Source organism: Myotis myotis, unplaced genomic scaffold (genome assembly GCF_014108235.1).
Source record: "Myotis myotis isolate mMyoMyo1 unplaced genomic scaffold, mMyoMyo1.p scaffold_m19_p_11, whole genome shotgun sequence".
In the NCBI taxonomy this organism is placed as follows: Eukaryota; Metazoa; Chordata; class Mammalia; order Chiroptera; family Vespertilionidae; genus Myotis; species Myotis myotis.
In genome coordinates, this window is record NW_023416315.1 from 48,028,513 (window position 1) to 48,043,922 (window position 15,410).

At 40.4% G+C, this 15,410-nt stretch overlaps 1 protein-coding gene across 1 annotated transcript in view; it reads right to left on the bottom strand.

Moving 5' to 3' along the window:
• CNTNAP2 (contactin associated protein 2) overlaps positions 1 to 15,410 on the bottom strand; it is a 1,817,652-nt gene that overhangs the window by 155,187 nt on the left and 1,647,055 nt on the right. Inside the window, exon 18 of the mRNA XM_036328432.1 lies at positions 6,857 to 7,093. Within this exon, the coding sequence (XP_036184325.1) occupies positions 6,857 to 7,093 (237 nt within the window). The remainder of the gene's footprint in view (positions 1 to 6,856; positions 7,094 to 15,410) is intronic.

Below are 15,410 nucleotides of genomic sequence, written 5' to 3' on the forward strand. Positions count from 1 at the left end.
AGTTCTGAGGATGCCTGGATGTCCCTGAGTTCTGAGGATGCCTGGATGTCCCCGAGTTCTGAGGATGCATGGATGTCCCCGAGTTCTGAAGGTGCATGGATGTCCCTGAGTTCTGAGGGTGCTTGGATGTCCCTGAGTTCTGAAGGTGCATGGATGTCCCTGAGTTCTTAAGCCCGCAGTGATTGGAACCCAGAGCTGAGATACAATGAGTTTTCCAGAAGACATTTTCCGTCTTTAATGTTGATGAAGGTGAAAGGTAAGAGAAGCTCTCTAGGTGTCAGACTCACCCGAATCTGGAGCAGGCTGCCCCATGTGCTCTCGAGTCCTCTATCAAGCACAGCTTGGCTCCCACTCAGTGATGGTGTCATGAAAAGAACGCGATGCTGGTGTGTACATGGTAGAGAAAACACCAGGCTTGGAATCAGGGCCTTAGGGTTCCAATTCCAATCTGTCATTGACTGGCCAGGTGTCTTCAGATAAGAAACTTTTAGAAGTCTCAGTTCCTTCATTTTCAAAAATCAGAGTACTAACACCTACATCTCAAATTTGCTGTGATGAATAAATAAGGGAAGCTATTGTGAATATACTTAGTTTAGTGTCTGGCATAAAAGGAAGTGTTCAGTAAAATGTCAGTTACATACAATGTAATATCATTTCAACCATGAGATACTTTGATTTTCTGACAAAAAGAGTTTCACAAACCCTTAACAATTCAAGAGTAATTGAAGAATTGTTGAAATAAGTAACCCAATGACATTTGAATGTTAGGGCAAAAGCTGAAAGTCTGAACAATGACAAATTCATTATAGGAATAGAAATAAAACTGCTTGAAATATTCCTTGATATTTTTAAAGATGTTATGAAGTATTGTAATAACCACATGGGGCTTATGATTCTGTAGGCACTTTACAAAGTCACACGAGATAACATTTTCTCTTATTTAACAGGAAAAGGGGGGCCTATACACTAGTTTGAAATTTACAACTTGGTCTACTGCTTTAATTTGATTTATTGGACTTCATTTATATTTTTAACTGAATTTGCAAGATTCCATTTTAAGAGACATTTATTAAGGAATTATAGAAGGCAACAGACTAGAACAGACCTACTTAAAAGCGATTTAAATTAGATTAATTCAATTAGTAAAGTTTTAGAAAGAATTTTACTTATAACCTTATTAATCTCTGATTCTGAAAACTAAGGAGTGACTAGCACTGGACTTGTGCAAATATTTGGGTTACGTTCAGATTAAAAATGAGAAATACCTGAACTCATTAATGGGAACTGGAGTTGTCATCCTTAATGTGGCGGTGGGAGGGGCAAAGAGGCCGTTATCCACTTGGGGAAAGGGAAAAATTATAAAAAAGGTTTCTAGAATAGAGCAGTCACTTTTTATTTCTTGAAACTCTATAATTATTCAAGGAACCAATATGATTTTCTAAAGACCTCAATAATAACCCCATGAGGATGCTTCTGAATCCACCCTGATTTAATCTCAAGGGTGCTTGCTGCATTAATGGTGTTCCCGGACAAAAGATTCATGGTGATTCCATGACACAGATTGGATTTAAACAGGGCCATGGTGTTCACCTGCTGGACTATGATCACAGCAGCAGGCTACGAAATAGTGTAGCTCTGAGGTCTGCAGGCTAGGCTGAACTTTGAATCATTGAGCTTCCAGACAATGCACGTCACTGCTATACAGAGATGTGGGCAAGTGCTCACGTAAATAGGGGGCCGGCAGAGCTCTCTGCTCTCAGTTATGGCAATACTACCAACGTGGACAGAAAAGTTCTGAGCACTGTTCCTGGTGGCTTTAAAAATATTTTTGATTTTTAGAAAGAGAGGAAGAGAGAGGGAGAGAAAGAAACATCGATGTGAGAGCAAAACATCAACTGGCTGCCTCCTGTATGCCCCCTACTGGGGATCAAGCCTGCAACCCAGGCATGTGCCCTTGACCAGAATCGAACCCAGGACCCTTTAGTCCCCAGGCCAATGCTCCATCCACTGAGCCAAACTGGCTAGGACATTCTCTCTTTTCTTTTTTAAAAGCTTTTAATCAGATTATCTTCATATGTTTTCATGATATTTTTAAGTTGTACCTTAAGGTCTGAAGATTCAAGAAACATATGAAAAGAGAAGGAATCTTTCCCCTTCTTGAATAACACTAAGAGGAAGAGGAAAAAGAAGTCTATTCTTGTTCCTTTGGGCCATCATCCAAACCAGAAAGCCTGCCTCCTGTTTCAACTGGAAATGAAAAAAAAGCCCGTGAAAAGCTGGTGTGAAACTCTCCTCCCAGCTGGGGTCAAGACTGGGTATTTACTAGTAGACCTGAGCAAAAATGGCCAATGTTGACAACAGCTAAACCAGTTTCATATAGGGATGAGATTCTAAGATGCAGAACTCCAATATTTCTCTTCTTTTTCCCCTTCCCTTGTTTATAACATTTTTTACTAATTAATTTTTCCTAAAAGGCTTTCAAACCTGCTCTGAAAAGGTAGCTTATAGACACACTCTGCTCCCTGGGCTGTGCCTGGAGCCATGAGAAGAAATGTTAGAGCTCTTTGGACAAATTCTCCTCTTCCACCTGCTATAGAACATTCCTCTAGGAGGCAAGGTGGGAAATCCTTTCTCCCTTAGAGAGGTTTACCTTGAACTTGAGTGAGAGGTCTCCTTCTAGCAAAATAGAGTCCTGGATTCTTTCAATGCTTTCTGTCTTCTGATGGGCTTTGTATTATGAAGGGCCATAGCAGTTGCTAAGGGACGCAAGTTGGCTCTTGACAGGGATGGATACTTTGCACCAGGAATTGCACTACTGGGCAGGACCCCTGGGATGTGGTGATTGTTGTCTCCAACTATGTCTTCCAGATAATCCGAGTGTTCTTCAGTCCATCAGGGCTTAGGTGTCGGAAATCTCAGTTTCACCTTCAGAATACTATCACTGTGACCATAATTAAGTGAAGTTGATGTTTTACAACACTGTCTTTGTTCCTGAAGTAGCAGAGTGACAATCCAGTACTCAGAGGTGACTGAAATGCCAGTGAGCCATCTGGCATTTAAAGCTTTTGGGAAGGACTAAATAGTGAGGTGATTTAAAATAAAAACAAAAACACAACCCCAAAAGGGGAGTGCTGAGAGTGACAAGTGACATCTGCTGTTAGATTGATGTGTGCCAGGATCTCTATTTGGAAATATGTTCTCATTATTCTCTAGGATCCTCACCACAGGATGAAGAAGTAGGTATTATGTATGTATTTCTAAAGAGGAGGCCAAATAGAATTAAGCAATTTGTTTGAGGTTACACAACTGGCCTGTGAGGAAGCTGGATTCAAACCCACATCTGCTTCCATCATGTATTTTCTAAGCAGGGATTTGAGTTGGCCATAAACAGTTTCTTCTAGCACATTAATAACACAAATCATAAAATGTTAGTTCATGCCATGATTCTCATAGGGAGAGCAGAAGATGTAGCTGGATCCCATGGGGTGCTGTGTATTGTGTGACTATAAAGGATGATAACTGTAATTATTGAAGCATCCATCCATCACTCTTACTCTGCAGTCCTGTGACTTTGGCTCTTCTAATTTTGGCCTATATGGGTGACAAGCAAATGTTTGGGAAGAAAACAGAACTCCCTAAGCTCAAAAAATGGTTTCAGAGTACTTAAAGATATGTATTTTTCAACTGCAATTCTGTTTTAGCAGACGAACATAAAAATGGAGGCAAGTGAATTAGAAGATATTTTTGTGCCAACTGATGATAAGTTTCTGTGAAACTTGGCTCAGTGAAGGGGCCATAATGATACACTGTTTTCAGCTAATTCTCATCCACTGCGTCCATGTTCTCTAGACTTTCCTGATTTCTTATCCATAAACCACTGAGATGTTTTGAAAATTTCAATATAGGCAAACTCAAGCACACATTGAAGGCTACCAGACATATCAGGTGTTTGCCAAATGTTTGTTAAATAAGTCAATAAAAGAATACAGCTTACACCTAAATATGGCCAAGAGAAAAAAAAGGGAGGGGGGGGGGAGGAGAAAGAAGGAGGGAGGAAGGGAGAGGGAGGAGAAGAGGGGGAGAGGGAGAGGACACAGAGAGTGTATAAATGGTGTGGGTCATTTGCCACCATTACCCTGGATGGCCTCATCCAAGCAGGAGAGATGGGAGAGACCTGGTGATATGCCCCCTCGGGCTGTGTTGGGTTCCCTGCCTGTCCCACTGTGAGCCTCTCACATGGCTGAGTGTGATACAAGTATCTCAAGCTTTTATTCTCATACAACTTGGCCCCAACAGGGCAATTCTTCTTGTAGTGCCTGTATGAAGGGTGACTGCTTTGGAGGCTTGTGAACAACTGGGCTCTCTTAAATGTATTGAGAGATGGATAGTTCATGGGTAATTTAATTATATGCACTTCCCATCTGAGATGCTACTCCATTCCAGATAGTAGGATTAGATGGTTTGATGATTTCTGGTTTATAACTAGATATTTTCTGACTAGAAATAGTTGACTCTTGAATAACTCTTAGTACTGTTCTTCCACAAAAGAGGCAAAAATGAGGTTAGAGGTGACTCATCAGTGAGTAAAGAGTAGAAAATGTAGCAAAAAAGAAATGAAAATAAATACTGGTGTTTTCACCCTCCTCTAAAAATAATCACAATTAATGTTTTGGTGTGCTTTCTCACAGTTTGCTTCTGTGTGTGTGTGTGTGTGTGTGTGTGATTTTTGTATAAACAAATCAGGCTGTGTGTGGTGTTAGGACTTGCTTTATTCACTTAACTAAATATTGTGAACATTAACTCCACATTCAGAGGCACAGACCTGTGATATCAAAGGAAGGCCTGCCAAGGACTTTCATGAGCTCTTTTGTTGGTGGGTGACTATGGATGCTCTTTCTAGAAGCCAAGCTATTTGCTGCAGCCCCACTGTGAGGGTGTGGTCACAGAAGCTGCTGTGTAAACACCAGGATACCTGAGAGGTGGGGGCCTGAACAGAGGGGTACGTGGCTGGAGGTTTGAGAGGGAAGATCCCGGTCCATGAGCGAGCTTGCCTTACTGCAGACAACACTTTCCCAGGAGGCTGCAAGATTCCTCTGACCAGCAGCACCATTGTTCTCCCAAGTCAAGAAGAAACTTGTCTGGACTCAGAAGCATGTCCACAAATACTTTCCAAATATGTTCTGTAGTTTTTTATTTAAAACTTTTTGGCTCTAGCCACTAATTGAGTCAAATGTAAACTCCTCCAGCTCAACAGACACTAAGAATATTTAGGTGTCTTTTGTGTAAACCCTTTGAGAAAAGGTCAAAGGACACCCACAGGCTTCATTTGACTTTAATGGGCAAAGCTGCCCTTCTATTTGTGAATATTGCCTATTAACCCCAGTGGTTTTGTATGAACTACCATGTATAATCTAACTCTCCAAAAAGAAGGGGCCTGCAATTTTCTTTAAATGGGTACTCATGAGTGAAATCTCTCAGGCATTAGCGCTCACTTGACTGCATTCAGACATCACTTTGGCAATGGAATGACTGCATTAAATTAGCATCAAGCACAACAAATAGTAATTGCAAGACTGTCATTTCTACAATTGCAAAATTAATGTGTTCTGCAAACCCATCCCATTGTGTGCCACAGGAAAATCATGGAACCATGTGGACCCGAGCAGAAAGACGCCCTGGAGTCACCCCATTAATGTGCAGCAGCATTATTCAGCGGTGGTGTTCCTTCCTGCCTCAGCTGTCGTCTCGTGCTCATTCTTCAAGCCCTGTTTGACCTCATTTGTGTGCTCATATGACAGTACCGCCAGACAGTAGCCTGGATGTACAGAGAATGTTGTGGAATAATTCCTCCTTCTGGGTGGCATCTGGTATGAATAATGCCAACACAATCTCCCTGTATGTATTTCCAAGAGTATGAATAGGCTGCTTATGTAAAGCTTCTTATGAAGAGACATACCAACCATGTGCAGAAAATGTTATCCAAAGGCTGCACATTCATTTAGAAAGAGCAGAGAGATTCACATGCATTTCAGGTGTAGCTCAGGAATGGGGCCAGTCTGCTTCTCTCCAGCCCTCTTGCTTACTTATGGGAAGGGAATGCAGCCCAGGTTACATTCAGTTGAGTGATTTTTTTCTGGTCACACTGGACCCCAAAGTGTATGACAACATGCATATGCACCAGGCTCTTGTAGTCTGCTGACTGGCTCTGCAGACTTTCCTGAGGATAAAAGAAATCACTCAAGACTGAAAATAAAATTAATAACAGATGCTCTGAGCTCAATGATTAGACGTGGTGTCTCATGTTTCCTGCAGTATAACTGAGTCTGAGAACTACCCACAGAGGATCCTGTGTAAGAGTCACAATGATAGTAACCAGACAAAGGTGCTTTCTTGGAAGTCCAGCTTGAATCCAGTCTCTTAGCAACCAGAGGTGAGGCTGGGATGGGTGTCAAGACCCTGGGTTGCATTCACTGAACCCTTTGGCAACCTGTTCGTCCAGTGTGTTGACCCCTCTTACGTCTCTAAGTGGGAGAGTCAGGCCTGAGTCCCTTTTCAGAGACCACTGACTCTGTCACTCAGCATGAAGGTGTGACATAGCTATTTGCTTGGTAATGTTGTAGTCAGTGCACAGTTTGTTGGAATCTGGGGGAAATTCTGCACCTCACTCAAAGCTTTTCTTATCTCATCGTATTAAATATCAGATTAGGGACTGATGGAAACTCCCTACCTAAGGTGGGAGAAGAATTCTGGACATTTTGAGAATAAAGGTGCTCTTTGTGCAGCTGAGAAATCATTATGCAGATGATTTAGGCTTAAAGAGATCTGTAAACATGACCAGAAACTGGTTCTGCCTTACCTTTGTTGCAAAATGTTCCGTCATATGCCGTGTTGGAGCAGTCACAGGAGTAACCATGGTATTTCTCTATGCATTTGCCTCCATTCTCACAGTTAGCCCCATAACTGGTGCAGTGGCCTGAGCACCCGGATTTAAACCCGGAAGTGACCTTTGCTCTTTCCTCCAGATCCAGGGTCACCCCATTCATCCTCAGGGAGCGGATGCAGCCCAGGAAGCCCTGCTGACCTCCAGCACCACCTGGGAATGACAGAAGGCATGCAGCTTAGATGGTGGAACCTCTGCTATAGCTCTGTTTTCATTCATCATGCCTTGAACAATTGTGGAAGGAGATGAGACGGCCAAGCACAGCTAGCAATTCATTTTCTTTCTTTTAAAAAAATATTTTTATTGATTCCAGAGAGAGAGAGAGAGAGAGAGAGAGAGAGAGAGAGAGAGAGAGAGAGAGGTATCAATGGTGAGAGAGAATCGATTGGCTGCCTCCTGCATGCCCACACTGGGGATTGAGCTGGCAACCCAGGCATGTGCCCTGACCAAAAATGGAAGCATGACCTCCTGGTTCATAGGTCGATGCTCAACCACTGAGTCAAGCTGCCCAGACTGGCATGCTCACTTTCAACTGGGTCTTGCTTAATAGAGAAACTAGATGCTTTCTTCCTTAAAGCTATAATCCCGAATTAAAAGAGGCTGTCTTCTGATTTGCAATCATTTAGCTACAGAAATAAAATGTTTGGAGATACACAAAAATATATAAGTTGTTTTGGAACTCTTATCTAGTTTCCTATAGAAAAGAAGTTTATAGAAATCTCTGTTTTTTTTGTTCTTTAATCTCATGTCCTTCAGTTCCACTATCTATTGACAAAAATATATGAAGGCAGAGAGACATGAGTATATTAACACAGTTATCAAGTCAATTAGTTGGAAGGGATAAGCCCATTTGAAATGTGGTTGTCTCATGGAATGCTTTGCTGCGGAGTTCATGGTAAGGATTCCAAGGTCCTTGTCTGCAGTGGTTGGAAGTTGGAATTAATACTTTTTCACAAAAGTCAACCACACCCACCACATTTATTACCAAGTCAGGTCCAATTTCATTGCTTTTGTCTAAATGTCACTGTTAGACATACAGCACAAAGAGCAAGTTCATTGTGATTTCTGGAGTAAGTTACAGAGTTAAATGGAGGTCCATGAGCATATTAAAATATTCCTAACCAATTTCATCAAAGGATTAGTTGGAGCATTATATGGAGGTGGGTTTAATTGTGTCTGTAATGACCTTAGCTATGCTTTTTTTTTTTTTTTTTTTTTTTTTTTTTTAAAGCAGTTGGTACAAAGGGAGGAGCTCAAGTTTATATACATGTTTGTATTTTAGAGTAACAACTTTTCTGGACATTAAATAAACTGAATTGTAGTTAAAATTATTAAACAAAATATGTGATGAGATTTAGAAAAAAATACTGTTAATAAAATAAAAGTTATACTTTTATTGGAGGCTATATAGTAGGTTCTCTCCCCTTAGCTTATATATGTTAATCACCCGGTTTCACAATGCCAGGTAGGCATTATTATCACTACAGCCATTGTACAGATGAGAAAACTGAGGCTTAGAGAAATTCAGAAGTTTACTCAAGGACTCAAAGCTCCAAAGTGGCCATGTTGTGTCGGATCTGCCTTATTCTTTTGTCTATGGTCTTAAACTCTGTTCAGTATTGACCATCTGATGCAGAAGAAGAGGGCTAGAGTCAGTGCCCATAGATGCCCGTATGTTTTGGATGTCTTCAAAGATGGAGTGGTCTGTAGGACTGTGAGAGTTAGGGAAAGTTGGTAATTGGGGGTTTGATTCCCATCACTTGTTCTATTATGGTGAGAAAAAGTGTACGATGTGGCAGACTTAGCAGACAGGGCTGGTGGCCAAAGGCCTGAGCAGCAGAGACAGATTAGCATTTTATTGGACCTGAAAATCCTCGGCCATGAAATGACAAACGAAGCACTCTATTATCTTTATAAACTCAAGGCCTGCATTCTCTCACTGGGTAGTTCATAGATTTGAATAATGATTCTCCAGGGATTATTTATTAAAGAAAATATTTGAAGACAGGATTAATTGAAGGGAGTCCAATCCCTTTTTGATCAAAGCTATGGGATAGTAGATGACAAAGAAGTTATAAGAAACAACCACTTGGAAGGATTTCCCATTTTGCAATCTGCTGGTCAGCTCAGCCCCACACCTCTGTGCTGCAGAGAATTGGGGCCTTTGCTATGATTTGGAAGAATTTCAATCAATTAGTCACCTTTTATGTGTTAAAATTTTAATTTGGCTTCTATAATTTTAGCCCCTATGGGTTTTGTTTTTGCAATAAGGGTTTCCCAAGGGCTTTTTGTCCAATTAAGGCTTTGCCATTTAAATTTTCACCACTACATCCTATCAAAATATGCTAAAATTTAAAAATCCTTGTTTTTAGATATCACCCTCTCTTTTCTCCTTATTACAAATGTAAAAGTTTCTCACTGTGGAAATTGTAAACATACTGATAAGTGAAATGAAAAAGAGAATCTGTAATGCTACTCAGATATAACTTTCACTTTAACAAATAGCCTTTCCTACTTTTATCTAGGAGCTTACACATGTGTAAAAAATAAGGCAAAGGAAGAAATGCAATCATGATATACACATTGTTTTGAAATATGCTTTTTTGCACTCAATATATCACAACACATTTTCTAAGCAATGTGCAAGTAGAACATCTTGTTTAAGCCTGCACAGTAGCTTGCCCTGTGAGAACTTAGTTTGCTCTTCCACAACCACTGGACTACCAACCAATTTCCATTTTATATGATACTGTAATGAATATCCCTGTTAGAAACTTCGTACACTTGTCTACTTTTTACTTAGAATTAATTCTTATAGTTGTAATTGCTGGGCACAAGGGTATATACATTTTACTTTCATTATTATCATTTTTTAAATCTTCACCTAAGGATAATTTTTTCCATTGATTTTCAGAGAGAGTGGAAAGCGGGGGTGGAGAGAGAGGAGAAAGAGAGGAGAGAAATAGAAATATCGATGTGAGAGAGACACATTGATTGGTTGCCTCCTGCACATGTTCTGACCAGGGGCTGGGGATTGAACTTACAACCTAGGGGGATATTCTCTTGACCAGGAATTGAACCATTGACCTTTCAGTGGGCAAGCTGACACTCTAACCATTGAGCAACCCTGGCCAGAGATACATTTTAAAAATCATTGGAAATATATTTTCCTCCAAGAATAATTTAACAATTTGTATTTCACCCACGGAGTATGATATGCCCACCTTCTCCACACCACGTCTAATATTAGGCAGGAGCCTTTTGAATTTATAGGTTGAGGGGAGAAGAGTTCATTGCTTCAAATACTGTGATTTGAATGATTTCTCTGTGTTACTAATTCTTATATTTTGTTTCTTCTTGGGGGGAAGAGAAGCCTTATTTCTTATTCATTTATAGCCATATTTGGGGCTTTAACTCTTTGTTGTAAATGTGATAACTACCTTCTTCCAGTTGTGCCTATTAATATGTATATAATGTTTCTTTTTCCCTTTGAAAGTTTTAAATGTTTATGTAGTCACAGCCATCTATTTTATGTGTATGATTTCTGCCTTTGGTATTAGATTTAGAACAAACTTCTTGATCCAAAATAATATAATTATTCAACTATATTTTCTTCCAGCACTTTTATGATCTTACTTCTCTTAACATTCTACTTTTTCAATCTATCTGGGATGTATTTAATTAGGAAATAATTCATTTTAATGGGTTTCAGTAATAGTTGGGAGTTTGAAGAAGAGATTGTTAAAAGACTCTAAGTAACTGTTAATATGACCAAAAAAATCAGATTAAAAAAGGGCCAATTGGCAGAGCAAATAAATCTAGATTAGATCATAATTTTACTCTTATTAAGGCAAATACTTAGATATTTCATGTATGTAGGCCTCATTCCATAAAGGGTTAGAGGTGGCAGCCTTTCTGTTTCTTTGCCTCTCTGCCTTTCACCAGAGGGCTGTTCCTGGGTCTTTCTGAGCTTTTGCATTTGTCAGTCTTTCTTCCTGCCTCTCTCTCCCCATCGGGACTGTTGACTGTTTTGGGTTAGCTGTGTGGCTTTCATCAAACCTCTTAGTCTCTCTCAGCATCAATTTTTCCTATCCATAAAAAAGAAGGTTGAACTAGGTGAGGTCTCTGATTCCCTCCAGCTCTAAGTTGCTCCGTGATGTACAACCTCTCCCTCTGTACTTATATGTCTCCATCTCTATATTTGAGTAAATTACTCTCAATTTGCCCTAAATTTCCTTCCCTTCCTTTTCCTTCATTGCACTACTGCCTGACTTTTCCTTCTCCTTCTCTTAATTGACCGTAACAGATGACTGAAGTCTAATTTGTATTTGTTGCCTCCATTAAATAAAGTTTTGTACTCTCTCTTTTTAATTTATAAAGCAGATAAGTGGGATGTCATTTCTCTTGAAAGAAAAACTGAATAAATGATGCTCTTTTCTTACTTACATGGCCTCTGATTTATTAAATCAGTCAGTGAGCTGGAAAGTACTTTTACTGATTTAGTCCATATGAAGAAAAATTTTTTTGTGCTGAAAATGGTCATTATATATTATGCAAAAGATGTTAATGCATTAGAACCCATGATAATTATTTGGGTTTAACTCATGTGCTCTACAGAAATCTTTCTTGATGACAAGTGTCCTAAGTTTAAATTGTAGGTCTACAAGCAAAAATGCTACTTAACCTTTGTTGATTAGAAAATCAACACATTGTCATTAGAGAGAGCCCTATCACGCAAGGGCTTCATGCACATTCGTCAGAGTCAGACCTGTGATAATTATGTGAGATTGGGTTTAATTTGTAAATCATTTTTCATGGGAAATGCTATGCAAGTATTGCAATTACAGATTAATTATGAAAATTCTGTAACTACCCATAATGAATGACACACCATCAAGTGCAAAGGAGATTGCACAGGAGATTGAGGCAACATAATCAGGTATTAAATTAAACAAAAAGGGCAAAATCATGATCCAGAGGAATTTTTTCTTTCATCACTGTTTCTATCCCTTCCTCTCTGAGATCAATATAAATATATTTAAAAAACACAAAGCTGAGTGAAAGGGTAAAACACAGAATGAGAGCTGTAGTACAATAAAGTATGACACAGAAAGGCAATCTATGAATTTTCTAGAACATACATATATTTTGAACAAATATATAACAGACATACATAAATACACTCAGTTGGGAACCAGCAATGTGGAGAGAATGGAATTCAGAATGGTGAAAAAAGAGGAAAAATAGAAAAGTGAAATTAAAATGAATAAGGGACATTGTAGGATATGCCAATAGGACCATGAGATGAAGAGTGAGTCCTATGCAATGCTAACCACCACCACCGCCCCCCGCCCCCGCTCCACCACTGTGCCTGGGGAGCATTTAGTGCAAAACGACTCTTTATTTGAGCTAATAAAAGTGGATCCTCTCCTCTCACTCTCTTAGAGCATTACAGGACAGACTACAGGGCTATGAGTTCCCATCCCTTCCTCAATATCTGTGTCACTGAGGCTAATTTCCTTTTTTACAATCTTATTTTGTGTGACAGGTGCCATTTATTATCATGAAGTTTTTAGTTCAGTACTTATTGAAAAAGTGAGAAATCTATATGGGAAATTATTATTATTATTATTATTTTTAATTAATCCTCACTCGAAGATATTTTATTGATTTTTTAAAGAGAGTGGAAGGGAGGGGAATATATATATATTATATATATATAATTTTTTTTTTTGAGAGAGAAACATTGATGTGAGAGAGACATTTTAACTGGTTGCCTCCTGCATGCTCCCCAACCAAGGCTGGGGATTAAACCTGCAACCCACGTACATGCCCATATGGAAAATTATTTAATAAATTTGTTGAAAAAAACTTGCCATATTGATTGCAAAATTAAAATGTCTTCCCTAGATCAGATCATTCCAATTGTCAGGAGAAAACTGGTATGGAAGGCCACAGAGTCCCTGCAGCCGTGCTCTTGGGGGCAGGTGAGCTATTTTACACAGAAGGTGGACAGTAGGATTGACTCCTTTCTTAGGTTTAAAATCTCTCTTTAAAAGTTTTGACGCATATAACGCCTGCCTTAGAAAAGTAGCTCAGTCCCTATGCAAACAGTTAATTAGCAGACAATGTTTTAGTTGAAGGTTCAAAAAAGTACACTGTCGCCGTGGCCGGTTTGGCTCAGTGGATAGAGCATTGGCCTGCGGACTGAAAGGTCCCAGGTTCGATTCCGGTCAAGGCCATGTACCTTGGTTGCGGGCATATCCCCAGTGGGGGTTTTGCAGGAGGCAGCTGATGGATGTTTCTCTCTTATCCATGTTTCTAGCTCTCTATCCCTTTCCCTTCCTCTTTGTAAAAAAATCAATAAAATATATTTTAAAAAAAAGTACACTGTCAATTTGATTATGTTGGAAGTATATATTTTTAAAAAAGGTAAAAATTAGCTCTATCATAACTTCTTTAATATGTTAAAACTCAAACTGTAAAATAGACAGCTGGAATTGCAAAAGTTAATTAGCTTTGACCACTAAAGGGCAAAGGTAGGAAAAACATATGGTGAGTCTTCGTGGGGAAGGCCATCCTTCACCTGAGGTAGGGGAGGGGTCTTTCCACTGAGAGGAGAGCTGCCCACTCAGCTTGGCCTCCTGCAGAGGCTGGAGGCGGAGGTCAGGTTGAGAAGTGAATGAAGCTGGTAACCTGTGACCCGCAGTGAAGGAGCAGGTGTTCACAGAGCAGCTTCTGCAGTTTGTCTGCATCTTCGCTTTGTAGATAGTTCATTGATTTATTCTAGTGATGTTTTTAATCTAGCAAATCATTTTCTCTTCTTTCTGTACTTGGGCACGTGTTTCCAGGCATGATATCACTCCCTGCCTGTGTCTGGGGGGTGGGGAGGAGCCAAAGCACCAGTTATAAGGGTCAGGGCAGAAACTGCATTAGAGTCCCAGCCACCATCTCCCTGCTGCCAAACAGGCGAGACCTCAATTTCAGGGAGGGAGACTGACAACTAGATCTAGGGCCCAGGCCGCTTTGAGAAACTGTCTTTCATAACAGTCTGACTTTCTCTATGGCTTTTTTTTTTTCAGGCTTTTTCCATGCCTGATTTCAGTCTGTGGCACCTAGCAAAAAGATACTTCCAAAGATGGCAAATACCGTATTTTGAGAGAAGAATTTTGGTGAAAGTTTATAAGGAAAAATACCTTCTCTCTTTGGAGATGGGATGAACTAAGTTTGAATATAACTATTAACTCAAAGAAGTAACAAAAAATACATATTTCACTTATTTATTCATTTGAGGACTCCCTCAGCAAATAGTCATTGGACAAGCACCATAGCCTTATTCTAGATCTTGGATGTCATGTAGCTTACCTTCTGGGGTGGGGGGAGCAAAAACTTAAAAGATTACAAGTTGTAAGGAGAATGCATAATGGTAAATAACTCTAGACAGAGTGGTCAGAGAAGGCCTCTCTGAGGAGGTACCAAAGCAGAGATGAGTGATGTGAAGGAGTCAAGTCAGCTGTGTCAATGTCTAGGGAGGTATTTCAGGCAGAGGGAACAGCCAGTGCAAATGCTCTAAAGCAGGAGAAAGCTTGGGGTACTTGAGGGACATTTCAAGACTCTGGAGACCAGTTAGGTGACTAGTAAGGAAACCAGTTAAGAGATTAGTTAGGAAATGAGTTAAGAGACTAGTTAGGAGACCAGTTAGGAGACTAATTGCAGTAGTCCAAGTAAGAAGCATATGGCCTTGACCGGGGTGGGACCTGTGTCAGCAGAGCAGAGGGTATGCATCTGGGCTCAGTCTGGAAGTAGAATCACAGACTTAGTATTGATGGGCAGTAATGCAGGAAAGAGAGGATGTCAAAGGTTATCCCAATTTTTGGGCTCCATGAAAATGGGTGCCAGTGAGCTTCCCTATTAGCCCTCATGAAGACACTGCTTCTACTCTGAGTCACCAACCGGGCCTCCCGCGCAGCACAAAAGATCCTGAAAGAGTGAGAATTAATTTTCGGCTCCTTTGGGCTGACATCTTGCACAGAAGCATGGCCCCCTGACCCTCAGGGCAATTTGGAAGATGTCTGAGCCAAATGAGTTGAGCCTGGACATTCTCATTAGTTAAGAGGACCTAACCTTCTCTCTCTATGAGCCACTTAGGAGCTTGGCTCCTTCCTGAGGACCCCCTCAGCTCTCTTGAACTCTGACCACCTCCATAAACTACCCCAAGAACAGTTACATGCTCTGGCCTGGCTGAAGCTGACTGCAAATTCACCTTTCCATCAGCCATCTGTCCTGCATAGTCCTGTCTTCTATAGCTCATACTTGTCAACTCTCTGGCCAGCTCCTAGGCCGGCCATGGGGCTCTAGGCCTCACAGCCCAGCCACCATGCATCCATGGCCAGGGCCCCAAACTCCCTGGCAGGGCTCCATGCTATAGAAGGCTTTGGCTCAATCCAGCCTGGTATTCACGCTTAGATAA